Raw genomic sequence first — 26717 nt, forward strand, 5'->3', positions numbered from 1 at the left:
CCTGACCAGGGACAACACTGAGAAGAAAAGGTGGTGAAGAGGGGAACCAGATCCAGACAAGATTATCAGAAGAGGAGAAAAGAAACACAACAGTAAACACTGTAGGTGGTATTTTAAACCACAGACTTGGGATAGTTTTTTTTTTAATTCACAAGCTTTGTCTTTGAAGATTACACAAATATATGTGAAAGATAGGTCTATTAAAAATTCATAGCCAAATTCAACAATTTGTTTAAAGGTGTCAAATTTATTCCTTATTAATTATTGTGAGTATGTAATCATTTGTTAAACAAAGACTGTTCCAAAACACCCAAGTCCCAATTTTAAAAATTTCTTAGATTTTCAGTGGAATCTGCCCTCCAATGGAAGACCAGTAGTTTGTAAGAAATCATAATTAAAAGAAATTAAGTTACAGTTTCTAGCAAAACAGAGGAGGTGGAAGAGAAATCTCTCTCTCTCTCTCTCTCTCTCTCTCTCTCTCTCTCTCTCTCTCTCTCTCTCTCACCAATTAAATTGGGCAATGAATTACAAGATATGTTAGAAAATTCATAACACATGACTCTTATTTCTAAAACTCCCAAAAGTGTTCTGAGTGCCCTATACTTTCTGTTGTGGAATCAATGGCTGTGTTTGGTTTTGAAGTATCCACAGACTCTTTTCCAAAACTGAAATAGTCCAAAAGACAAAAAGGAACATAAGCACATAGACAATCTGCTGATGGCAAGTCACCAAGGCCTCATCAGGAAAATTCAAATGAAAAGCCAAGTGCTCACAAGAATTGGCAAAAATGGAAAAGTTTCCATAATACTGGGAACATTTGGGATCCCTGTTCATTGCTGGCTGAAGTCCACAGACACTCTGAAAAGCGGCTGAGTAAGTCACCGCCATCCCAAGAGAAACAGAGGCACTTGACACATAGAGAGGCTGGAGACAGCTCAGTCATGGTGGTTCGCACTGCACACTGTGTAGATGCCGCTCTGCTAAGCGATGGGCCAAGGAACGCCAAGGCGCCAGCCAGGGAGGACCACTGGCAGAAAAACAGCAGACACACCGACAGTGCCCAGGGGAATCTGACCAGCGTCCTGACCTTGGAGGAAAACACCCAGGCACAGACAGCCCTGAGGCCACTTGGCCTCTAGACACAGTGGCAGAGAGGCCAAGTCCAGGGCCAGGGTAACCACGCAGTGGAGCAGCCTAGTGGGACCGGCAGGGGACGCCGTCCTGTGACACTGCAGCTGGAGACGCGCTGGCTGGGGCATCCTGTCTCAGTGCTCAAACTCCAAGCTTCCTTTAGTTTCCAAGCCTCCATTAGCACCAGGGTTAGGCGAGGCTCTGCTGTCCAGGAGGAAGCGCTTTACAGGTTCTGCGGTTGGCCGAGGCTGGGAGAGAAAGGACAATAAGGAAGAGCCCCCACATCTGATGCTGTCCAGGCAGTGAAGGGTGCTGTTCAGGCCCATGTCTCCTCCAGGATGGCACAGCCTCCCTGCCTCGTTCCCTTGCTGAGGCCCAGGTCCTATCCCAATGGGTGCTCTGCCTTCCTGCCTCAGTGGGCCATATTGTTTGAGGTGGGGGTGAGCTGATAGTGCAGAGACTTGTGGAAACCTCTGAAGAGGATGTCTGAAGTCTAAACACCTAACTGTGGAAATCATACACTGATGGGCAGCAAAGAAAATCAATTCTCAAAATCATTAGACACTTAGTTCATTATTTAAAAAAGAAACCACTGTGGTGCATAACATAGAAATGTTAATGACATTTTAACTGACAGAGTTTTAACAATCCACAGTTTGACCTGCTGAAGACAGCTCAGTAAACAAACTCAAAAGTGTGGACCTTCACACATGATCCAGAGTAAAGCAGAAAAAATATAATTATATCTATATCTATGTATATATGAAACTTTAATACCTTTTCCCTAAGAAATACTAAAGTCTTTGTGCAGGCCTTCCTGTTTGGGCAAGTAGATGACCTTTTAGTCATTATTTGCATGGGCTTGCTTTTCCAGCCAGAAGGTACTCTGAATAAGGTAGAGGAGAGTGTGGCTGCGGAGTAACTAATCAAGACCTTCAGAGAGCAAGCAGGAAGCAGGTCTGATTTTAGTGCACAGTTACCATGTATATATACTCAGGCAGGAGCTAAGCAGATTACAGGCAGCCACCAATGCAATTTCTGCTAACTGTACTTGCAGCGACCAATCGAGGAGTGGGCCGTGGAGCAAGCACAGGGACTGCAGCACTGGCCTCTCACCCAGGGCTGTGCTTATGGGGTAAGTGGTTTGTTGCTCACATGCCTAGCACAGGGGAGTGGCCTGCCTCTCAGAAGCCTTTTACATATGCCATATATGCAGTACCCCAGGCACTTGTCCCCACATCTCCCCCGCTGACTGTGCTTCAAGAACTTTATCCAGCATTGCTGTTTTTGTTTGGTGACCATTACATGGTTACATAAGCCTCACAACACAGGAAAAAATTATCACTATTATAACCAGTAGGGCCAGGATAATAGCATTATAAAGATTAGTTAATTTGCCTATCAGATTTTTCCAATGTTCAGTCAATCCCTGGATAGACACCTTTGTCTCATTGATTTTGACAATTGCCTTGGTAAGGTTATGCATAGTCATAACAGTTAGCGTCCTTAATATACTGAGTGCTCTTAATATACTGAGAAAAATTGGAGAAGTCTAAGGTTACATTTTCAATACAGCGTATTGGGTTACACAAATGCTATGACACTCAGGGTCACAAATGAGCCTCTGCAACATAAATAGAATATCTAGTTGTTCCTGGTGAGGGCTAGTTCTTGCTGATGACTAAAATAGTAGCTCAGGACAGTTTAGTTAAGTTACTTTGAATGGCAAAGGCTTCTGCCATGGCAGTGGACACATTGTTCATAGTCTAAGCAGCCTGGTTACTCTGAGTGAGGGAAGCAGTGACAGTGGCTGTGGCTGTGATGGCAGCTACAAGGGCAGTAATCCCAGTGATGATGAGGCTAATTGTACGCCTTGTCTGGTGCAGGATCTCATTCAGAAGGTTCTTCATCTCCATGTCCCATGGACTCCTCCACTCTCTGGACATGGTCACTAGAAGACAAATTGCTGGGGGCACTCTGAGAATAAATATAGGTTTAGCTTTCACAGCAGAGGTCAGACAATTTGTGAGCCAGCAGGATGTATTGACTCACAAGGGATCTCTGTATGTGTGATGTTTATGCCATCAGTATCGTTGATTGTTAACATGGCAAAAGGTGGTGTCACACAAGCTTGTGCATAGTGGGTATGGGTATAATTTGGCACAAGGCAAATCCATGGTCAGGGTCTGGACTCAGTATAGACCCATTCATCCAGCCGGCTGTTGCAGCTAGTAATATTGGCATGATGTCCATCATGCCATACTGATTTGCTGCCTACTGGTTGGTAATGGCTTGTCCCGTGAGCAGTTACTGCAGTTGCCCATATGGTATTGGGGCACATCAGTTACATTCCAGGGAGCTGTGCCCACCCAGGTGCATAGATGTTGTTCTTCCCCAGAGAAATTCCTCTTATCGAAGAGATAAGGTGTGGCAGTGACACATTGATTCCATGGGATGCTATCATTATCTGAGGGGAGCTTTTCAAAAGCATTGTTGAGCATGTTGGCAGCAAATGTTTCTTGCATTTGCCATGGGGGAATCTATTACTATAGGTAGCATTAACTATAACTCTAAGTTCAGTGAGAGACAGCCCAACATATGGCTTATTATAGCTGTCTACAGTTGTTTCTCTGGCAAGAGCAAAACAGAGGGGACTGTCCTGATTGTAGGTCTCATTATTATCAACTATGGAGAAACAAATGGGTGCGGTAGGTATGAAAATGCTGGTATTTCAGGTACAGTTACCCGATGGATAACTCAGGATCAGTAAGGTTGGACTTATTGGAAAAGAGCTTGAATAGGGCTCTTCCCAATTGACTAAAGGTAAAGGTGGTGGCCTAGTGACCAAAGTTCAGTTTACATCGTGAGAGGCTTCACTGTTAGCAGTGAGCATTGCACACACTAGGACCATCATCATAGGCCTAGAGATGAGATTGTCACCAGGCAAAGGGGCCCACCTGGTGGCTTGGTCAACAAGACCTTTATCACCCAAGGTTTCTCTACATGAGGTCTGTTTGCATTGTTGAGTCCTTTGCTCATGAGGTTTTTCCTCCAGAGTTAGTTTCTTCATCTTCTTGGTGGTTCTGGGGGTCCAGGGCTTGACTTTCTGGCAGGCACTCAGATGGGGTGAGGCTCCTCTTAACCTACGCAAACCCGCTACCCATGGTTAGGAAGGGCCCCAGATCATCTTATTCATTTGTTATAGGATCCTTCCATGAGATCATAGGGAGATAGGAGGTCCCACAAAAGGGGGCCCAATGCTTACGGGCTGCTGTTTCCATAGGAGACTCTGACATTGAAAGAAAAATTAAAGCAAATAAGTTTTTGTTCAAGGCATCAAGAGGGGACATGGTATAGTTTCACCCTCTGTTTTGTAGCATGGTCTTTAATTCCTTGTGTATTCTTTCTATGATGCCTTGAGTCTAAGGGTTGTAGGTTAAGTGTTGTATATGCCAATCATTGCAAACTGCCTGAAATGTCTTGCTAGTATAGATTGGCCCATTGTCAGTTTTAATAGACATGGGAACATTTGTATTTCCAAAACATTTAAGTAGATGAGAAATGGCCTTTTTGTGGTTTCTCCTATGGGGCTGTGGCCATTACACAGCCTGGATAGATATCAATAATTACATGAATATATTTTAAATTTCTAAAAGATGCATAATGAGTGACATCCATTTGCCATAAAGCATTGGATTATAGCTCAGGGATTTACTCCAGCAGGTTGTACAGGGTCAGTGGGGAGAAAAGGTGCATATTTTGCAGTCTCTGACTAGCTGTCTGCAAGCCTCCTTAGTCCTGCTTTTATGAAACTGTCATGGCTGAGGGCTGCAGAGAGGCTTGAGCTGCTTGTGTCCCTATATCCTGGGGGGGACAAAATCCAGTCATCCAGTGTGCTATTGATACTGGTGCCACTTCTTCTCTGTGTTCCTTATTTAGTCTGTCACAGATCAACTCCTTGGCTAAGGCCGCTCTGGCTCCTTCATGAGACACCTTCCCTTCTTCCGCCTTGTTTACCCTGTCAGTAAACTGTGGCAAGTCCTCAGTGGCCTTCTGCCTTAAGCCCTGTATGGAAACTGTCCCTCCCCCAGCTGCCAACTTCCTCCAGGCTCTCAGAGCCCAGAGCCGCACCTGATGGAAATAATTTGGTGGGCCTGTGGCTTGTACTGCAGGGGAACTGTAGATTCCTTCTCCCTGCAAGCACTCAGCCGGGAGGCTAACATTTGTGGTGTGGTTAGGATCCCCCCGCTGTTCACATTCATCACTGGAGAATGCCTTCCACTTCAAAAATGTTGTAGGCTCAAGAGCTGCTCTGGCTAGGTCTCTCCAGTCCTGAGGGCAATTTAGTTCAAGGCTGAGGGATTTCAGCATTTGCTCTGCAAGGTGCTCTGGTGTGGGGACTGTGTTGACTGAGAAGGCTTTTACTCCCTCACCCCACTTCTCATCTCTTATCCTACATAGACCTTCAAAAGGATCTCTGCCTCCTGGAATGGGTTTCTGGGAGACCATGGCATGGGCCTGTCCAGTGGACTGGTCATTTCTAAGCTGTCATAATCCCTTGCTGGCTTTGGCATTGCCTCATAAGGAGGCAGGTGCCATTGACTCAGGGAAGGATGTCACCTTTGCCTGTCAGTAGAAGGCTCACCTGCACTACTTGTGGTCACCTCTTCCTGCACCATGAAGGCTAGAGGTAACATTTCCTGCCTCTCTTCCTCCTGTACCTGCTGAGGTTGCTTGTTTTGAGGTAGATGGTTTCCCCAACTTTGTCCACCATCTGTCTCTCCAACCTCATCTTCCCTAAGGGCCATCATTATATGACAAGAGTCTGTTGCAGGGCCCCCTAAACTTTGCTGAATGGCTGTCACAATAGAAAAAAATGTAGTGATAAATTATACCCTGTCTCAGTTCAGCTTGTAGCGCATTTGTCATTATCTTGTCCCATATCCCAGGATCAAAATCATCAGCAGTATTGATTCATGGGTTAGTGTTTTTTATTATTATTACATCTCAGAACTTCTGGGCTTCTCTCTTCTTGAGGGTTAAACCTCTATCTAAGAGAGTGTGTAGCACTTGAAGCTGCGAGTCAGTAGGTTCCCCATTTCCCCTTCCACACCCTGTCTTATAGGCTTATCTCAGAAGCCTGCTCAGGTGCCAGGTGTGTGAGCTCTCTCTTGTCCAGCAAAAAGGTCCATGGAACAGAGTAGAGGAGAGTGTGGCTGCAGAGTTGATAATCAAGACCTCCAAGACCAAGCAAGAAATAGGTCTAATTTTAGTGTGCAGTTACCATGTACATATGCTCAGGCAGTAGCTAAGTAGATTACAGGCAGCCACTAATGCAATTTCTGCTGTCTTTGTAGTGACCAAATGAGAGTGGGTTGTGGAACAAGCACAGGGACTTCAACACATGGCCTCATGCCCAGGGCTGTGCCTATGAGGTAAGTGGCCTCCTGCTCACATGCCTAGCACAGGGGAGCAGCCTGCCACTTAGACACCCTTAATGTATTCCATGTATGCAGTACTCCATGCACTTGTCCCTCAATTATTTAAGGCCACACACTGGCCACACACTTTATCAGGGCCCCCTTGACCTTGCTGTTCCTCAGGCTGTAGATGAGGGGGTTCAGCATAAGGGTGAGGATGCTATAGAAGGCTGACACCACCTTATCGTGGTGAGCTGATCTGTAGGATTTGGGTCTCATGTAGATAAAAGTGGCAGCCCCATAAAAGAGCCCCACCACAGCCATGTGTGAAGAGCAGGTGGCAAAGGCCTTATTGCGGGCTTCAGGGGAGTGCATGTAAAGGACAGCAGCCAGGATGAGACTGTAGGAGGTCAAGATGAGGCAGAAGGGCACCAGGAGCATCAACACACTGCAGAAGTACATGACATCCTCAAAGACAGATGTGTCAGCACCAGCGTGGGGGCCTCACAGAAGAAATGGTCTATCTCTCGCCTGCTGCAAAATGGGAAGCTCAGGGCAACAACTGCCTGCATCAGCCTGTCAGCTGCTCCTAGGAACCAGGACCCCATGGTCATCCTCAGACACAGTGGCCAGCTCAAGAGCATGGGGTAGCACAGAGGGTGGCATACAGCCACATAGCAGTCATAGGACATGGCTGCTAAGAGGAAGCACTCCCCACCACCTAGAGTGAGAAGGAAGAAGATCTGCAAGCCACAGCCAGCAGGGGAGATGGACTTGATTCCATTCAAGTAGTCAGCAGCCATTTTTGGCACAGTGGTGGAAACCAGCATGGCATCCATGAGGGACAGTTGGCTCAGGAGGAAGTACATGGGCGTATGGAGCCAGAGGTCTCACTGAATCAGAAGAATCATGAGGGCATGTCCACTAGGGAGGTGAGAGCCAATGTCAAAAGCATCCCAAAGAGAAATTGTTGGGCTCTGGAGTGGCCCAAGAGTCCTGGAAAGATGAAGGTGGAGCTAGTGTTTATGTTCACACCTGCCATGATTTCAAACAGAAGAGGCACCAGTAGTTCACTTTTTACAGGACAGATTGACTAAAATTTTAGACTCTTGAGGGAAAGATTAGCAGTCTTGATGTTAAAGTTTGGTGAGAGGGATAAAAATGCAGAAAGAAAAACAGTTAAGGTGTTGCTTAAATCTTTTGATTCCTCATGGGATATTGATGGTTAAAAGGAAAGGATGCACGTTTGCATTCTACTATCTTTGGATGGAAAATATATGTCACAATTCACAATCATCAGGAGGAAACTTTGTGGAAACAGAATATAATAGAGCTGAAAGTTGAAAGCCTCCAACTTCCTGCACCACAGTAAAGACAGAAAGACACACATTCTGGCTGTGCTGCTTCTGCTCCTGTCAGTGCCTTGAGCCAACTATCACTTTTGAGCAGCTGCTGGCCCTGTGATGACACAGAGGCTTCTCTGGTTAAACCCACCCCCTGTTTTTTTTCCCTTGCAAAGCTTTCACTATTGACAATAAAGTGGTGGCTACAGATGATTTCATAGTAACCATCAATAGGCAAGGACAGCCACAGAAAACCAACCAGATGCCCCAAGAGACCACACTGAAGTGGGACACAAGTGTCAATGCATATGACATAGCAATGCTACATTCATTACCTCATGGCAGGAACTTCTGAGGCTGATGGGGCCCACACATGATGTGGGACATTTCACAATGAGGAAACACTAGATAGGTATAAAAATATAGCCTTTATGACTTCATCTTAGATCCTATTTAATTTATTAATCATCCCAGGAAGTGTTGGCACTGTAACATTTTAAGAATTTAGTACAAAACAAGAAACTTCTGAGGAAAGGCTGAAAATACATAAATGAACAAATAAATCCATATTATTACAGGTGATAAAAACCAAATACAAATTAAAAGTGGATGATAGGTGAAAAGAACAGAAACAGTGCTCACTTCTGAGGTGCCATCTTGAACGGCCTGGTTGACTGAGGCCTGGGTGAAGGACCTGATGTCTGAGTAGAGCTCTAGAGGAGGGAGGTGAGCCATGCAAGGGGGTGGGGACATTAAGCAGTTTGGTGCTCAGAGGAGAAATTGTTCACCTGCAAAGGACAAAGCAGGCCCTAGACAGTGGAGCTGGAGAGCTGGCATCGGGCAAAGGGAGCACAGCTGGGGAGGAGAGCACAGAGATTCCTGGGACAAAATCTCAGAGCATGTGAATCCCTCTGAGAAGCACTGGATTTTATTAGTGAGGTGGAATTGTGGCCATTGGGTAGAAGCTCAAAATAAACACAATAAATATTGCCTGCAAAATATCAGGATAATTTGTCCACAATGTTTGAGATTTTAAAGATGAACACGCTCTTCAATTTTTCTGACACTTAGTTTACATTAATATGGACAAAAAACCAGAATATGAATTAATTATATTTGATTGTGAATACTTGTGTCTGCCTAGGAAAAAATAGTTGCATTTATTGTTTTTTTAGGTATAAAAATATTGAACTCAATAGCTTGGTGATATCTGGCAATTAAAGACTGTGCCATGTATGATTTATGTAGAAAAATAGGGCCTGAAATTAAAATGGAATGAAAATAAATTGGGACAATAATACCAAATAAAGTTAAGCAGCTCTTTATGTTATCACCAATACTGTACAGTTCTAACAATATGTGCTAAAGATGTTTCATCACTTAAAGGAAATAACTATCTGGTAGAGCTGATTATAGGTGTACATTTAAACAAGGATGGAATGAAAAGAGCTCTTAAACACCTAATGGGCCTGTTAATAGGCCCACTGTTCCTGGACATGGTCCCTCCTCTCCCTGCTAGAGGCCATGCATTCAAGAGCAAATCTACATTCCAAGCCAGTCACCATCACCATTGCTCATGTGGCATAAATGGGTGGGAGGGGAGCTACATCAACATACTCAGCATTGCCCTAGGAGCAGCACTGCTTAATTCAATAATGTTGAATTTGTATAAACAATTCCCTCTACGAAACACCTGGAAACTCAAACACCTAATAATTTCAGGTGAAGGTTTTCTGCTCACTGTGAGGCACATCTAATTTAGTAGATTTTTTGGAGTCCAGCTCTGGCAGGAAGTCTTAGGAGACAAATGGATGGTGAGGAGTCTTCAAAAGACAGCTGAGAAACAACACGGACATGAAGTGAAGGTGCTGAATCCCAATCTTTACTTGTGAGGTTAATCATATATACTTTTTATTTTGGCAGGCTCCCAGTATTTTGTGGTTACAAAACAGGAATCATTATTGAAGGAAACAAAATATCATGTAGCTACAATTAGATAAGAAAAATATATCTTGGCTTATGCATAAGCAAGCATTTTTACTTTCAGTTCGAATTTTGCTTTGAACTGTTTCTGCTTAGTTAGCTTTTAATAATAGTTAGAAATGTCCTAGACTATTGGCCTATACCTTGACTATTCATTCTTGACTTACTGACTAGAACTAGCGCCGTGGTTATGGCAAGTGGTTAACTTGAAAAGTGAGACTACTAATTTTAATCAAACAAGAGTAAGAACACCAAAACATTTTGCACTGGAATGAGAACAAGTTGCCCAGTACCAAGCATTAATCTGTATTCTTAATATTATTTTTTCTTCTCTAGATTTTAATATAATTTCTCAAAAACTTCCTTGACTATTTTCCTATAGGGGGTTTCTCATTAAACATTAACAATTTACGTTCCACAGCTGAATCATTGCATTTAGAGCAAACAGATTTATTCTTTAGAAGTGGTTGCATTAATTGGGAAAGTCATGTTTTTTTCCTTCATACTTAATGGTCATATGAGAAGTCCCAACTATACTTCTTAACAGGAATACAAAAACAAACCATCCCATTCCCAGAAACATACTGCGCTCCTCCAGAGGATGGATGCCTAGCACCATCAACCTCAGTAGGGCCTTGCCTTTGTCTGAGTCAGGGGAGGGGGGCGAAGCATAGATTGATAATATAATAATTCTACTTTTACAGCTTTTTCTATTTTATAGAGTTACAATTTCTTTTTGAATGTGAGTGTTTTTCTTTTAGAAAATGAGAGCCACATTCCTAATTCTATATATACAATTCATGGTATTTTATAAGATTGTACTCAAGAAACTGTCAAAATAATATTGAAAATTGTCTTCACAGATGTACATCTGGTCGAACTAGAATGCATGCTAAATTCTTTTCTGTAAACATCATCAAGAGGAATAGGATCACTGCTAGTGGTCAGACACTACCTGCAGTGGGCCTGGAGCTGGGAGGTGGGTGTGTCACTCCCAGATCTCTATGGTGCCCAGTGCAGGACATGCCCCATCCATGTCCTGATGAGTGTGAGTGCGCCTCACCTCTGCTCCACAGGAACTTTCCTTCTGCTTAAACTGCTGCAAACTCACTGGCCCCTAGGAAGGCTGTACCCCAACCACAGCAGACAAACAAATTAGGAGCAAGAGGAAGGCTCCCAAAGCTTCTGTTTCCACGAGAACCCTTCCTTCTGTCACTCACTTTTCTTTTGCAAGCACAAGTCCTGAAGTGACACTGACATCAAAGAGGAAGAAAAAGGTTTACTGCTCATGGTGCATCAAGGGAAATCTTCCCCTTGTCTCCAGAGATAGTGATAACACCTCCTCAGTCATATAGGAAGACACCACATGTGGATAAATCTGTACCTTCCATTCTGTGTTTCAGTACAAGTGCACATTTGACACAATGTGAAAAGACAAACACAATGTCTTACTGTCAGAATTCTGACTCACTTCTCTCCCACAACTGCACAGTTACCTGGTCATACACTCAAGCTGATTCCCTGTGTTGTAAATCATTCCGCTTGGAGTAGTGAAAGGGGAGTTGCTGCTCATAGCATGTGACTTCCTGATTTAGGGTCCATGTCAAGCAGAACACTGCTCACAGAGTAGGCTAGGAACAGCAGAGCTCCTACTTCACCCACATGGAGATCACCAGTAAACACAGGTGCAAAGTCAAGGGCCAGGGAAAGACAGGGCCTTGCTGAGCCTCAGAAACACAATTAGAGGAACAAAGCCCAGTGAACAGAAAGTCTGAATTCACAATCAAAACACCAGCAACACAACTGGACGTGTACCCTGGTTTTCCTTAGTTCAAAGTTTGAAAAGTGAATCTATTAAAAATAACCATTATTTGTTCAAAAGTATGCAAGATACAAGATTATAGATCATGACAACTTACCTTGTAAAATATGAGGAGGGAGTGGAGTTAAAATGGAATGTATTCACAATTATGTATTTATATTTGTGAGGCTGGTGACAGAGCACAGGTCCTTATTCATCCTAGACAAGGGCTGTGCAATTGAGAGACACCTGTCTTGTTTTCGTTTTTTTTTTCTTTTTCTTTTTGAAGGTAATCAAAGTAACCATTTGATTAATATAACCTGATATTACTATAAAATAGTCTTTACAGAGTTTGTGGTAATCACTAAGCAAAAAACCTGATGCAATGAAAATCAAAAGCAAAGATTCAAAACATAACAATAGATGAAATTGCTTAACTACATGGAACTCAGTAAGAAAAAAAAACTAACATACAGCAAAAATAGAAAAAAAAAACAAGGAAAAGTAATAAGTTCTTACCTATTAATAATTACATCATTTGAACATAAAATTAATAAATTAAACATACAATGAATAAATTCTTTGATTCTAAAATGTTAAGCAACTGAATGGTTAAAAACACCAAAGAGCAACCCCATGTGCTTCCAAGAGACTCCTCACATGTGAGAACACACAGAGGAAACTGCAGGAAAGAAGAGGATATTCCATGAATGGAAGCCAAAAAGAGCAGCCAGCTAGGCTTGAATTCAAATAAAATGACTGACTCTGAAAGAAACAAGAGTTGAAGTCACCATCTTTATACAGGAGATGATTCAGCAGGAGAATAAAACATACCCAAGATATAAAGCAACACTGTTCGATGTGAGGACAGAGACAGCAGTGTAATAATGACAGGCACCTTCAACACCTGCCTTCAGCAATGGGAACCTCAACCAGACAGAAATCTGATAGGGCAGCCCTGGGTTTCACTTCACCTGAACCCAAGTGGATGCAGTGGGCAGGCAAAAACATGGCCCCCAACATGTTCTTATCCAAAGACTCTGCATCTACCCAAAGAGATGGTGTTAGACCAGAACACAAAGAAAAGACCACTGACTCCAATTAAAATCAAATTAAAGCAAGCTTATTATTTCAACCAGCTGGGCTTCCTCTCCCAACAAAAACCACAGGAACAAGACAGCACTGCATCTTTTTTGCAGCCCAGCTTTATAGCCCAGAAAGTTACACAAAGGTGGGGGGGGTCACAGATAACAAAACTCTGAGGATCATAACACTAATGCTAGTTTACATTTTTGCTGGCCCCAACATCAGAATTTATGAAGGTCATTATAGCCTCAGTCAGGGTCCTTATCTTGGCCAGGGAAGGCCAAGATTTATGAAGCATCATTAAAGTTTAGAGAGGGCTACTATCTGGTCAGAGAGAGCCAGGCATGGGTGAGTTCAAGGCATGGACAGGCATTCCAAGCAAGATCAGAATTTGCAGTAATTTATAGTAAAGCCAAAATTAGATTTTTTATGTCTTTGTGGCAAGATGGCTCCCAATTTTAAGAAGGAATCAGACTGGGCCTATCACAATAAAATTTTTAACTGATTCACCAAACACTGCACAGAAATACCTTAAAAGGTAAAATGGCAAAGTGAAAACAAAATAAATTGAAAAAACACAAAATCAGCATTTCAATAAAGCAAATAAACTAGTGTCTTGTAATGACAGCTTGAATCCTGTTGGAATCACATAGCATGTGTCTTGCCCAGCCAATTTCTGAAGGCCCCCTTGACATCTTTATTCCTCACGCTATAGATGAGGGGGTTCAGAACAGGAGTGAAGACAGTGTAAAATACAGAGACTACTTTGCTGTGGCCCACTGAGTGGTAGGACTTGGGTCTCATGTAAATGACCATGAGGGTGCCATAGAACATCCCCACCACAGCCAGATGAGAGGAGCAGGTGGTTAAGGCTTTCTTTCTGGCTGCAGCAGAATTCATTCTTAACACAGCAGCCAGGATGAGACTGTATGAGGCTACAATGAGAGACAGAGGAATCAAGAGCATCAGGATGCAACAGATGTACATGAAAAACTCAAAAATAGTGGTGTCTGCACAGACAAGGCGCATCAATGAAGGTGCCTCACAGAAGAAGTGGTCTATCTCCCTGGAGTGGCAGTAGGGGAAGCTCAGAGCGGCACTGGCTTGCATCAGCCCATCAATTCCTCCCAAAAGCCAGGAGCCTGCTACCAGTTGGGAACACAGCTTTTGGCTCATGAGAACATGGTAGCGCAATGGGTGGCATATGGCCACATAGCGGTCATAGGACATGGCTGACAGGAGGAAGCACTCTCCCCCTCCCAGAGTAAGGAACAGGAAAATCTGAGAACCACAGCCAGCAGGAGAAATGGACCTGGAGTTCAAAAGATAGTTGGCTGCCATTTTGGGGATGATGGTGGAGACCAGCATCAAGTCCATGAGGGAGAGCTGGCTGAGCAGGAAGTACATGGGGGTATGGAGTCTGGGGTCTGTGTGGATGAGCAGGATCATCAGGATGTTGCCCACCAGGGAGGCGATGAAAGTCATGAACACCAGAGAAAACAGGACTTGATGGGTCTGTGTGTGGTCAAAGAGACCCAGAAGAATGAAGTTCATCCCTGTGGAATCAGTAGAGTTCTCCATGGCTGTGGGCAACCTGGAAGGCAGGAGGATGGCTGAGGAATTGGGCCTGATTAAAATGAGGATCTGGAACGTTCTTAAAATGGCTTGGTCACGTGACAGAAAGGCTTATCCTTGGAGGTCTAGTTATTTAATTTTCTTCTTTCCAGCAAAACATTATCCTTAGCATTCCATGGTTCATAGCTGCCAGGAGTTTGTATATTCTCAATTCCAGCTAAATTAGAAAAATGTATATACAGCTTCTATACAAGCCTCTCTCTCAGGCTGCAGCAGAGTGCTAGTCTGAGAAGGCTGATGCTTGGCCTATGATTGCCAGTGTGGTGCCTTTCCTGTCATCCTGGCCCAAAGAAGCCATGTTGTGTAATCCCAGATTTCTACATTGAAATATCTCCCTGTTGGAGGACTTTTGAATTCATGTAGATTAGTGGATGTTGCACTCTCTCTTGTGATTGCAACTTTTCAGTTTTCCCACACTTGTATTGAAGGGAGTTTCTGGAGATTTTCTTCAATGCTAGGATGAATTGAAATTTAAAATATAAATAAGCAATCTAAACAAAATGTATAATCACTGAAATCAGACTTTGATGTTTAGGAAAGAAAACATGACTAAATTACTCTATTCCACACAGGCAGGGATGTGGCCCACCACGCCCACCTTCCTCACCTGGTCACCTCTTCTCCTCTTGACCAGGAGCCATTGGTCAGTACAGTACCCTCTGGACAACTGTCTTCCACATCTAGTAGGTACTCAAAGAGCTGCTATGTTAGACTGAAAATTCTTATTTTAAAAGTCGATAATTTCTTAGAGGAACTTAAATTACATGAAGAAACAAACTATGCTACTTGCAGGCTCTCACACTTAAGTAATCCTAGGTTCTTACAGGCAGGAGACAAGTGCCAGTCTGTTAATTAAGACTGGTCCAAACAAGCTTCTTCACATGAAGTAGTGTTGAACACTTAGCGTGGATTATGAGCAGGACACAGAGCCCCTCCGCTAATCACAGGTGGCTCTCTTGTAACTGAAACCTCCAGATGGCATTTCTGGGCCATGATGTCCTGCATGGGTGAAAGGCTCTCTTCTCACAACTCAGTGAGATTTATCTTCTCCTTATAAATTCAAGTTTTCACAGAGAGTAATAGATTAATAATTACCAATAAAACAATGCGGGGGTTCAGTCATAATCTATGTGCAGCAGGCCATTTCTGATTTATTTTTTCAATTTAATTAAAAACCAAGATAAATTTTGTAAGTGGGCAGCATACCTCTAAAGAACACTGCAGCTATAGTGACTAATGTAGTATGCCAACAAGGGTCTTTAAATTTAAATACTTAGATGTTCTTGTTATCAAAACAGCCATTGTTCTAATTATCATATTTAACATTATTGTTAAATATTGAACACATTACTGCCATGCCCTCTTAATTGCATATGTATGTAAATATACATCCAGTTTACCAATTCTTAATCACTGACGCATCAGATAGACATTATGCATATAGCATATTACACTTATAAATGCCTGCTTCCTCTGTAATACTCATATTGTGATCTAAGTCCTTTACATGTGGTAAGAGTTTCTGTAGTAATCAATCTTAAATTGTTGCCTTTATTCTTTGAGGATAAATGAATTCCTTACTTTCTCACTATATTCAGCTGTAAATCTTTTTCAATTCCTGAAGCTGTGATGTTGTTAGATATTTTCAGAAGCAGTAATAATTTGTCAATTATAATACCGTGAAAATAAGTTTTGAGTCACATTCCCCAAGGCAAAAACTGGATTAATCTGCAAACCCACTGTAAAATATTTTCCTGTTCTTTCTAATGAAAATGTTTCTTACACATCTTGTTATTTATACACATTTGCTTTATTTTATCATTTATGTATATTGTAGATATCTTCCCTGAACTATTTTATAGAATCCAAAATTTTACACCACTATTTAGGACCAAACTTTGCATTATATACCCCCACGTTGGTGCACTTACATGCTGTTTCCCATATGTGGATGGGCTGCATTATGTGAGTAGCTTTTCAAATCTGAATGCTCTGTATAATTTGGGGATAAAGGTGCCACTGATCGCTATGTAAACTATATTCATAATCACTGTGAGTTTGGTATTGATTTTCACTGTTAGCAAATACTGCTATCATATATCTCTGTTTATAAATGCACTGGTCCAAGCTTGTCTTCCCACTGCTTGGTGTGGACAGAAAGGCTGTGCTCTGTGACTGGCTCAACCACAGATGAAGGAGGGCTTGCTGTGGCTAAGCCAGGCAGCACAGTGTACCATGGACAGAGGTGTGATTATGGGTGGCTGAGTTAGCCTGAGGGTGGAAGGAAAGCATCCAAGTCCTGCACAAATCTACTCAGAAAATTTGTGTAAGATGTGGGCAGCTCACCAGCCCCCTGAAAAATGCCCTGGCAAGTCCCAGACTTGAGAGAACCTCACACTGCCCTGGAAGCTTCCAGCCCCCCTTCCTGATGCTATGGGTTCACTCTCTGACCCATGTTTTATAAAAACAGCAACAGCTGTGCCGACACCAGCTTCCCACGAAATCTGCAGAGCATAAAATACTTCAATGTAATTTGCACTCTATTCATATGTGAAGAAGAAAATCATTTGACACTAAAAGTATTTTAAAAATTTTTGTTATCTGATTGAAATTTTCACTCACTGAACACTCTTTTCTATTTAAATTTCCACATGAAGTATCCTGTGGAATGTCTGCATATTAACAATTGGACACCTAAAATCCAGAAATTTATGTGAGTTGTTAAGACAAATTCTAAAAATTAAAGAACTAATATGTATTTGTTTTCCTTTCCTTATCTCAATGGAATCATTTCTTTAATTATGTGCATACAGAAATACAAGTTTGTGGTCTGGGGACTTAATTTTGAGAAATATATATATCTTACCTGTAGTTGGATAAAATTAGGCAACTTAAATCAATATTCACCTCAAGTTTATTCTGTACAGACTGGACAGCCTAACAATATGTATTAGGATAGTATGCACTTCTTCCATTGTTTGGTGGTTACAAAAGAAAATTCATGCAAAAACATTGTAGCATGCATGACCCTTCAGTTCCACAAATATCACCCATAATTATTATGTTTAGAATATTATTATAATTGGTCATGAATAGATACTGCCTACCAAAATATTTTGGGAAAATAAATAAATACTTTAGGATTATAATATTGTGTGTGTGTGTGTGTGTGTGTGTATATATATTTAAAAGACAATACTTTCAACATCACTTTGGACTCTGAACTTTGTCCATGTCTCATAAATTCTTTGAAAACACAACAGTCCCATAAGAGCACTGCTAATTTAATCATTGTAAGCTTATGGTGCCCTTTGATTATTAGTCTTGAAATTCTTCATAAATTAGCAAATTAATTTTAATTAGTAAAATTAATATACTTAAAGAATTGAATTAGTAAAAGTAATATGCTAAAGAATTATTTTGAGTTAATATATCATGGATATTTTCATGTACACTATAATTTTCACAATTTTTTTTCAAATTTGGAAGCAATAAGTCAAATGATAAAATCCTAGAATGTGTTCATGACAAAAAAAAGAAGATGTTGTGGCCAAATAAATACAATTATGTATGCCTCCATACAATTACTTTCAAGAAACATTTGTTTGGACAAAGAATTGTCAGTTCATTGCCCTTTTCCTCTCCAAATTGAAAACAATAACATCTGCTGTTGCTTATTTCCCAATTACATAAGCTTTGTGATTATGAAGAGCTCACTTCTTACATCTACAGTGTATGTCTACTCACTTTAGTGTGGCTCCCCAGAATGAGAAAAGCTGTAATCTTTCCACCGAAGGCACATGTCACATATCTTGCTTAATAATACTTAGATTTGTCCTGAATAGGGTAGTTTTCTTCAATCAATCACAGAATTTACCATAAAGCATCTTTCACTAGGTCTCCCAGGGACAGAGTATAAGCTAGATTCCAACATGGATGATAACAGCTGTGGCAAATATCGCCCTAAGCCCGACTTGGTCAAGGATCATCTTATCTAATGTCACAACAGATAAATGATGCCGACTGTGCTTACATTTTAGAATTGCAGGTATAGAAAGAGAGTATTCAGAAAATGGGTTTATTTCAGTTTCCTGAAAAATCAAAGGGAAATGTTTGTTCTTAAACTAGAGAACATGACTCCAGGATGCAGGCCTGAGAGAGTCCTCCTAGGTTTCCCCATTCCCATGTTTCATTGCAATTACAACAGTGTCAAGACTCATGTACTGAATAAATCAAATAACATGAAATAAATAATGGACTTTCCAAGGCATAGGCTGCATCCAAGGATAAGCTTTCTGGTAACTGACAAGTTAATTCAAGTAGGGCACACCACTATGATAGTCGTTCTCAGCAGATGGAGTGTCCCAAACACCCTTATTGCACAAAGAAGTAGGTGAGAAATACTTTATTAATTTACCACAAATGAAAACTCTTTGACTATAGAAATGCTGACCTAACCCATGGGAAGCAGTGGCTCTGGCCCCCTTGTAGTTTTAATCACTAGCCAACCCGTCAGTGTGTTCCAGTGAACCCCCCCCATTCCACAGGAGTGGGTTGAGGGCATGCAGGTGGGCTTGTGCATGACATTATTACTGGTTTCTACTATGGCAGTGACAGGTCCTGAGGGGTAGGCACACCTGTCTGCAGTCTGTGTTTTAAAATGTTGATAGAAGTCGTATCCCAAAAGTCATAAGGAAAACACAGGAGTGAAGACAGAGTGATTAATCTGTTACTGTTTCCTAGTCAGCTCTCACTTCATCATAGAAACCACTGCTCTCATCTACTCAAAACCTCCCAGAGTTAAGTGCACAGGTTTAAGTGAGAGGATTCACTGCATTCATCTAACCCAGAGCTGAACCTGAACATCTCTCACTGCTCCTCAATCCGTCATCAATATTTTTTTCTAATTTCAACATGATAAAATGAAATCATTTAATTTAAGCATAGAAAATATGTAGTCTCTGTAGAAATTGACAGGTTTAATACAATTACTGTGTTTATGCACAAACATTCAGACTTCAGTTTCTCCTGATACTATGCACTGCCTGTTGGAATAGCTTACTATCAACTACACTGTGATAATTTTAAAAATATAATTTGTTCATTAACATGGGGTGAATATGTAGAGCTAACCTTGTACCTGGAAATAACCTAAAGAAAGGAAAATCACCTTGAGTACACTGAAGTTGTTGCTTCTTTAAGTTCCTTTTCAATAGACAATGAGAACTATTATAGAACTATGAAATTGTTACCAGGGAATCCATAGTGACAGTTACAATGGTCATGCTATTTGACAAAAGTAACAGCTATGTTTTGCAAATTTTACAAAATGTGTTTGCAGAGAGTAAAAGGAAAGTTAAGAGATTATTGGATGAGATCAAGATACTTTAATTCTTGATTTTAAAATTATGTACAGGCCTTAAAAATATGAAAAAAATTGACAGCAATGTAAGCTTTAGAGAACACTACCTCTTTCCAGCACTCAGGCTGTCTTGGCACTGACCTGCCTCCTGAACAGCCACTGTGCAGGGCCCGGAGCTCCCAGGCTCTGGCCCTGGACCACTGTGTACTTGTATAAAAGGCTCTGCTGCTTGTGTAAAATGAGAGGCACCCATCCAAAGTCCTAGAGCACCTTACCATCAGGATAAGGAAGTCTCAACAGGAGCATGTTCACTAGGATGGTTTGACAAGACATTTTCTCTTCTTATTAGCTCAATGCAGATGATTCTCAAATCCCAGGATATTGGATCCCTGAAGCAAACTTCCTGCAGGGCTAGTGCACTGTTATTACCAGGATATGATTCATTGAAAGGAGGCAGATTTCCAACAGTAAATGAGATGGTACTTGTAAATGAATTCTCTCTTTCCTGTTGTCCTGTACTTTAGCAATATCCATGTGTCAAGAAAGATCTGAAAGTTACAGAGGATAGAGTGTCTTAGAAATACCTTGCTCTAAAATATGTTATTTTTAAGTGGAAAACAAAGTTTGGACTAAATGTTACTCAAGAAAATAAATAGTTGTTAAAGAAGTAATTCAGATGAGAACAAAATAAGTCAAAGTAAAAAACAAAATAGTTAATCTCTGAGTATTTTATTTTTATTTTCATGGAGTTGAATTTGTACTAATTACTTTTATACAAATAATACCTATACATTTTCACAACACAAAAATATGTTTCATTATTTTATTTTAAAATTAAGAGCTTTGCAAGCTTGCCATATGTCTTCCCTGAAAATTATTATAAGTTTATAAAAATTCACCAGTTAAAGATAAAACATATAGTCTGACCACCTGAAACATCATTTTTAAAATTCTATTTTTATCATTTTTATACAATATTTTATATTTTAGCATAAAATGTTTCTATAAAATTTCAGATTCTCAATGTCATCATTCTTCCAATGGAAATGGAAGCCTGTGTTAAAGGGCTGGGGTTGGGGTACAGTGGTAGAGCGCTTGCCTAAGATGCATGAGGCATTGGGTTCTATCCTTAGCACAACATAAAAATATTGAACAAAACAAAATGCATAGTATAACCAAACATGTAAGTTTCATTGTTTAAAGTAAAATGAAAGAGGATGAAGATATATTACACAAATACACAATTAGAAAAACAGTTCATCTTCAGCCATTGAATTAAAGTGAGTGTTTGAAAATACACAACAAACAACTGAATATATAATTTTATTTTTTCTTTTATACTAAATTTAATATAGCATTTTAAATGTCATATATGGTCCATGAATGAACTACCAAGTTGGGCTCATTGGGGAGACTACATGCTTTATTATTTCTTTCCAAGAATAAAAACATCCAGTTAACAAAATTAAAAAAAAATCAGACTGTAAAATACTACAAAAATATAGAACTTTCACAGCAATCAGGGGGAAGCCAAGTTAAAAACAAAATAAGTTACCAAGACACTCACTAGAAGTTCTAAAAAATAAAGTCTGATAACAATGGATGCAAAAGAATATTGAGCACTGTGGTGGTGGAAATGTCATATTAACATTCTGTTTCAGCAAACAAGTCAAGAAAAAGTTCACCATCCATCTACCTAAATAATAGTTATTAAAAACAACAACAACAACTTTTGATCACACAAATAAGCTGTAATTTCCATAGATTCAAACTGAACATGGTCCAGATATCCTCCAAAACACAGCGGGAAACACATTGTGGCATTTTAGACAATAGAAGACCTGTAGGAATTAAACAGGGTGAAGAACTGGTGAGAGCAGAGTTTCAGAGGAGTGTTTGAACTGAGAGAAAAACACAGGATGTAGGACTATTCATCATGGGGTTCCAAGGACAAGAATAGAACCGGCCAAACTAAATGATGGGATAAACAGCAGACCCATGGTCCTTCTTGAGGGTGCTTTACTGGTGGTGGAGGGAATTGGGAGGCTGGTGCATGTAGCCTTTCTTGATTACAGTGTAGACTATTAGGCTTGTATTTATTGAAATAGCTTGAAAGAAAAGGCTGGGTTGTGAGCATCATACTTCTTAAAAAGTATACCTCAGTTGAAACATAGATAATAATCCCAAAATTGCTGGAATAGTGAATTCACTTTTTGAGTAAAAGCTCATTAAAACATGCAGGTTTATTGATAAGTAAAATGTGGGGGGCAGATATACAGATCCAAGGGAATCCAATTGTTCTCCCTTATCTCGGGTTTTGTGCACCATAGACTCAGTTACCTGCAATCAACTACAAACTGAAAACTTAAAATTAAAAAATCCAGAAATACATATTGCATAAGTATAGAATCTGGCACAGCAATGCTCCAGTCTGACTGAGAAGATGAACCTCTCCACTTAATGAGAAAAGAATTGTAGGCAGAAGTTGCAGAGATCTTTGCTAAGTATAAATATACATGTGAAACTGCAAAGAAGGAAAAAGAAAAGCATGCTACTTTTGCTCTTGAACCTCAAGTTGCAAAAGTTATGGCCACAGCACTCAGTGTTCAGCTAAGGTCAACAATGTTTTCAAAGAGAGCATCAGTGGTTCCAGGTATCCCCTGGGCAATGTGGATCGTGTCTCTAATTCATAAGGAGGGGTCCCTATAGTTACAAATCTAAAAATCCCACCACTCACTCTGCCCAACCACAAAAGCTGGGGCAACTTAGTGTATTGTTAATAAAGCGTCAAGGCCACACACTGGCCACACACTTTCTCAGGGCCCCCTTGACCTCGCTGTTCCTCAGGCTGTAGATGAGGGGGTTCAGCATAGGGGTAAGGATGCTGTAGAAGGCTGACACCACCTTATCGTGGTGAGCTGACCTGTAGGATTTGGGTCTCATGTAGATAAAAATGGCAGCTCCATAAAAGAGCCCCACCACAGCCACGTGTGAGGAGCAGGTGGCAAAGGCCTTCTTGCGGGCTTCTGGGGAGCGCATGTGGAGGACAGCAGCCAGGATGAGACTGTAGGAGGTCAGGATGAGGCAGAAGGGCACCAGGAGCATCAACACACAGCAGAAGTACATGACATTCTCAAAGACAGACGTGTCAGCACAAGCCAAGCGCACCAGTGTAGGGGCCTCACAGAAGAAATGGTCTATCTCTCGCCTGCTGCAAAATGGGAAGCTCAGGGCAACAACTGCCTGCATCAGCCCGTCAGCTGCTCCCAGGAACCAAGACCCCATGGTCATCCTCAGACATAGTGGCCAGCTCATAAGCATGGGATAGCGCAGAGGGTGGCATATGGCCACATAGCGGTCATAGGACATGGCTGCTAAGAGGAAGCACTCCCCACCACCCAGAGTGAGAAGGAAGAAGATCTGGAAGCCACAGCCAGCAGGGGAGATGGACTTGTTTCCAGTCAAGTAGTCAGCAGCCATTTTGGGCACAGTGGTGGAAACCAGCATGGCATCCATGAGGGAGAGTTGGCTCAGGAGGAAGTACATGGGCGTATGGAGCCGGAGGTCCCACTGAATCAGGAGAATCATGAGGGCATTGCCCACTAGAGCCATGAAAGCTATTGTCAGAACTATCCCAAAGAGAAACTGTTGGGTCCTGGAGTGGCCCAAGAGACCTAGGAGAATGAAGTCAGAACTGGTGTTCCCACTTTCCATGATTTCAAACAACAGAAGAGACACTGTCAGTGGAAACATAGGAGAGAGATTAATTTTTTAAATGCCCCTTGTTATTTATATCCTTCTAAATAATCACATGTGTAATAATAAAACCTATTTCAAATCTTTCATCTCTCATTTTTCTCCTTGTTTTTATTTTTGGTGCTGGGGGTTGAACTCAGGGGTGCTCGGCCACTGAGCCACATCCCCAGCCCTGTTTTGTATTTTATTTTGAAACAGGGTCTCACTGAGTTCCTTAGTGCCTCACCATTGCTAAGGTTGACTTCTAACCTGCAATTCTTCTGTCTCAGTCTCCCAAGCTGCTGGGATTACAGGCATGTGCCACCACGCCGGGGTTCACTACTTTTTAAACATGTTTAAATCAAGATAAAATTAACTAAAAGGTTTTTTTTTGTCATTTTGAAGTTTCACATAATAAATGCTTCATAGGTTGAGTGTTGATTAATTGTCAAACCAAATTCTAATTCTTGAGAAGTTGCAACTGACATGCAAGAGAGGCTTTTTAGTTACTTGGTGCCCAAATAAATAGGTGAGCAGGAAATGGTGTACATGCGTCATTCATATTGATGCTTTAATGGTGTCCTGCATGATCAATATTCTTAGAGATAAATTGTCAATATCTTACTTTCAAAAAATGATGTACTTAATAATGAAGATTCCAAATCTAAAACACATGAAACTTGGTTAAACTACCCAAATCATGATGTTTTCCCTGATGCTGACTGAATCTGGAAAGCCCTTTCTAAAACTGGAGGGCTTACCTTCTCAGATCTAGAAGGCAGGAAGACAGCATCTGCAGACAGAAGCATGACTTCATGTAAAGTTGGTAGTACCTTAGTCACTTCCACAGTTTTAAACTTAAGGTAATCAGTGTTATTTGAGTTTGTTAGTTAGTGTGGAGATCTATTGCTCAATGCACTCTTTCATTAATCCTTCAACAGTGCTTTGTATTGATTTAAAGATGCGCTATCCACTGGGTAAGGAAAAATCTGGTTCTTTATTACAAAAGTGTACAGAAACATTAATTTCTTCCTCATTCCCCATAGAATCAAAATATTTAAATCAATTTTTGTCTTTGATCTTCTCCTGCTAGAACTGGATGAAGAAGCCCAGAAATGGACAGATATGGCTACTAGTCTGTCCTCAGGGATACTGCCTGCTTCATCATACTCACATGGCAGAAGGTATGCAGCTCTTAGGGAGTGCCAAGATCCACCCTAAGTCCAAATGCTAGTCATGACTGGAGAGCATCCTGCCTTGGATTGCTCCATCCTGTGGACATACTTCTTTGTCAAATATGTCTTCACCTGCCAACCTCTGTGCTCTGCACACCCCTGAATCACTGAGGCATGATATGTGTGCCTGGTGACCACATGAAAATCCTGGCCATGGCTCTCACTGGCTTCCCAAGGCTGGAGGAAACCCTAACCCATTCTTCCTTACTCCAACTTCTCAGTGTTAAAGACGAACTCAGCTTAAAACCTGTTTAGAAATCATTATGTAATTCAGTACCTCTAGGATGTTGGGCAAGTTCCTTTAATTTTTTGCACTGTATTAAACATCTTTAAGTGAACAGTGACACAGTGATCTTAATTATATTCACATATCAGTACAATCCTCCCCAGTGTCTACCTTGAAAACTCTTTTCAACTCCCCCAAATGAAACCATGCACCATTAGAGAGAACTCCCTGTTCTTCTCCCAGGCCACTAGCAGCCTCCATTCTCTCTCCCTCCATAAATTGGTGACTCTAGAAAGTGCACCTGGAGGAAGTCACTCCTGTCCTTGTCTGTTTGCACTACCTGCTGTCCATGACCTTGACTCGGGTGCATGGGTGCTGCTTGGTGTGTCAGAGTTCCCTCCTTCTTGAGGGTCACTAGTGCCCCACTGGCTGTGTGCAGCACACTTTGCTTATTCCTGTACACTTCAGTGGCCGCCTTGCAATTCCATGCACTTTCCTGAGCATTTATGTGATTTTAATGGACATTTGACAGCAGATGCTACAGCTTTTTAATAAAGTGATAAGATGTCACATGAAATAGGGCAACTTCAGTGATCCTTTTGCTTAAGTCATGCAAGAGAGGTTTATGAGTTTTTAGAGAATAAATTCAGCAACTGTCATGACTTTTCAGTTCATTACAAAGTTTCTACTTGTGTTTAAATCATTTTAAGTTAAAAAATCACTAATAATTAACTTTTCAAAGGAGATGGGGATTTATTATATACTTTTTGAAGGTAGAATGGGTATATAAATGTGATTTGCCATTACAAATGTAATTTTCCAGTCAGCATTACATGGCATTTAAATTCAAAGAAAGAGCAAATGAATTCTCCAAATAATAAAATGAATCCCAGTTAGTTATTTCTGTAAGAAACGATAATGTGTGACTTTACTAAAATTAACTATCTATATATTTATATTACACAAATGAAGTAAGCTGACACTAGTCAAAAATACTTGCAAAGCTATGCAAATAGAATTATTTGGAATTCATTTCTAGAACGATGATCATGGATACAAAGTGTTGCTAAAAGAGTAATAAAGTGTTTACTCTGCTGGCAAATAAAATACAACATGCCATTAAAAGGAGGAAAGGAAGCTCAAATCCCAGGGTTGGGAAAATGTATTATCCTGAAAAACAAAGATTTCCTTTTTCTTTCTTCCCTCTGACTTCATGGGTTTGGAGATTTCGTACCCACATTTCCATCTGCTTCCACAGCTTTTTCTTAGAGTGATGTGAAAACGGTTGCTTTTTCCATGTCTTTGCAATGCTGTGAGGAGCACAGCATTCCCCTGCCCTTCTTCCTTTTTAAAAAGCTTTTGAGTAATCATGGGAAATTTAAAGCAGTGCCTGTAATTTTCTTTTCTATACTTTTTTCATTTTTTTAAAATGTATTTATTTTAATTAGGTATAAGAGCAGAATACATTTTTTTCACTTTTTTATTATTAGTTGTTCAAAACATTACAAAGCTCTATACTTTTTTCAGACTCATTTCCAAAATTTAATATTAAAATGTTAAGTTTCTTACCCAGTGTAATGAGATGATCTTCTGTAACAAATAATATCATACAGACCTTTTATTTGAGAGAATCAATGGGCTGTTAAAGAATCCAGCTGGTGAGTACCAGCTAGCACACACGGCAGCTCTCCGGGAGTAACAAGCACAGCAAGAAACAGAGGATTTTCTCAAACTTGTTGAGCATAAAGTGCTAGGATTGG

General features: G+C 40.9%; 2 protein-coding genes and 1 pseudogene across 2 annotated transcripts; all 3 read right to left on the reverse strand.

Moving 5' to 3' along the window:
* Positions 1 to 6674: 6674 nt before the first annotated feature.
* LOC144367309 (olfactory receptor 2T33-like) lies at positions 6675 to 7593 on the reverse strand (annotated as a pseudogene).
* Positions 7594 to 13409: 5816 nt separating this feature from the next.
* On the reverse strand, positions 13410 to 14345 carry LOC144367310 (olfactory receptor 2T33-like). Its single transcript, XM_078023110.1, has one exon. It carries the CDS (start codon positions 14343 to 14345, stop codon positions 13410 to 13412), a length of 936 nt encoding a protein of 311 aa, XP_077879236.1.
* Positions 14346 to 21089: 6744 nt separating this feature from the next.
* On the reverse strand, positions 21090 to 23475 carry LOC144366687 (olfactory receptor 2T33-like). Its single transcript, XM_078021329.1, has one exon. The coding sequence runs from the start codon at positions 23473 to 23475 to the stop codon at positions 22549 to 22551; it is 927 nt and encodes a 308-aa protein (XP_077877455.1). The 3' UTR covers positions 21090 to 22548.
* Between the last annotated feature and the right edge of the window lie 3242 nt (positions 23476 to 26717).

Source organism: Ictidomys tridecemlineatus, chromosome 1 (genome assembly GCF_052094955.1).
Source record: "Ictidomys tridecemlineatus isolate mIctTri1 chromosome 1, mIctTri1.hap1, whole genome shotgun sequence".
Lineage (NCBI taxonomy): Eukaryota > Metazoa > Chordata > Mammalia > Rodentia > Sciuridae > Ictidomys > Ictidomys tridecemlineatus.

Excerpts from the sequence above, each read along its gene's own strand:
- LOC144367310 (XM_078023110.1), bottom strand. The coding sequence starts at position 14,345 with ATGGAGAACTCTACTGATTCCACAGGGATGAACTTCATTCTTCTGGGT.
- LOC144366687 (XM_078021329.1), bottom strand. The coding sequence starts at position 23,475 with ATGGAAAGTGGGAACACCAGTTCTGACTTCATTCTCCTAGGTCTCTTG.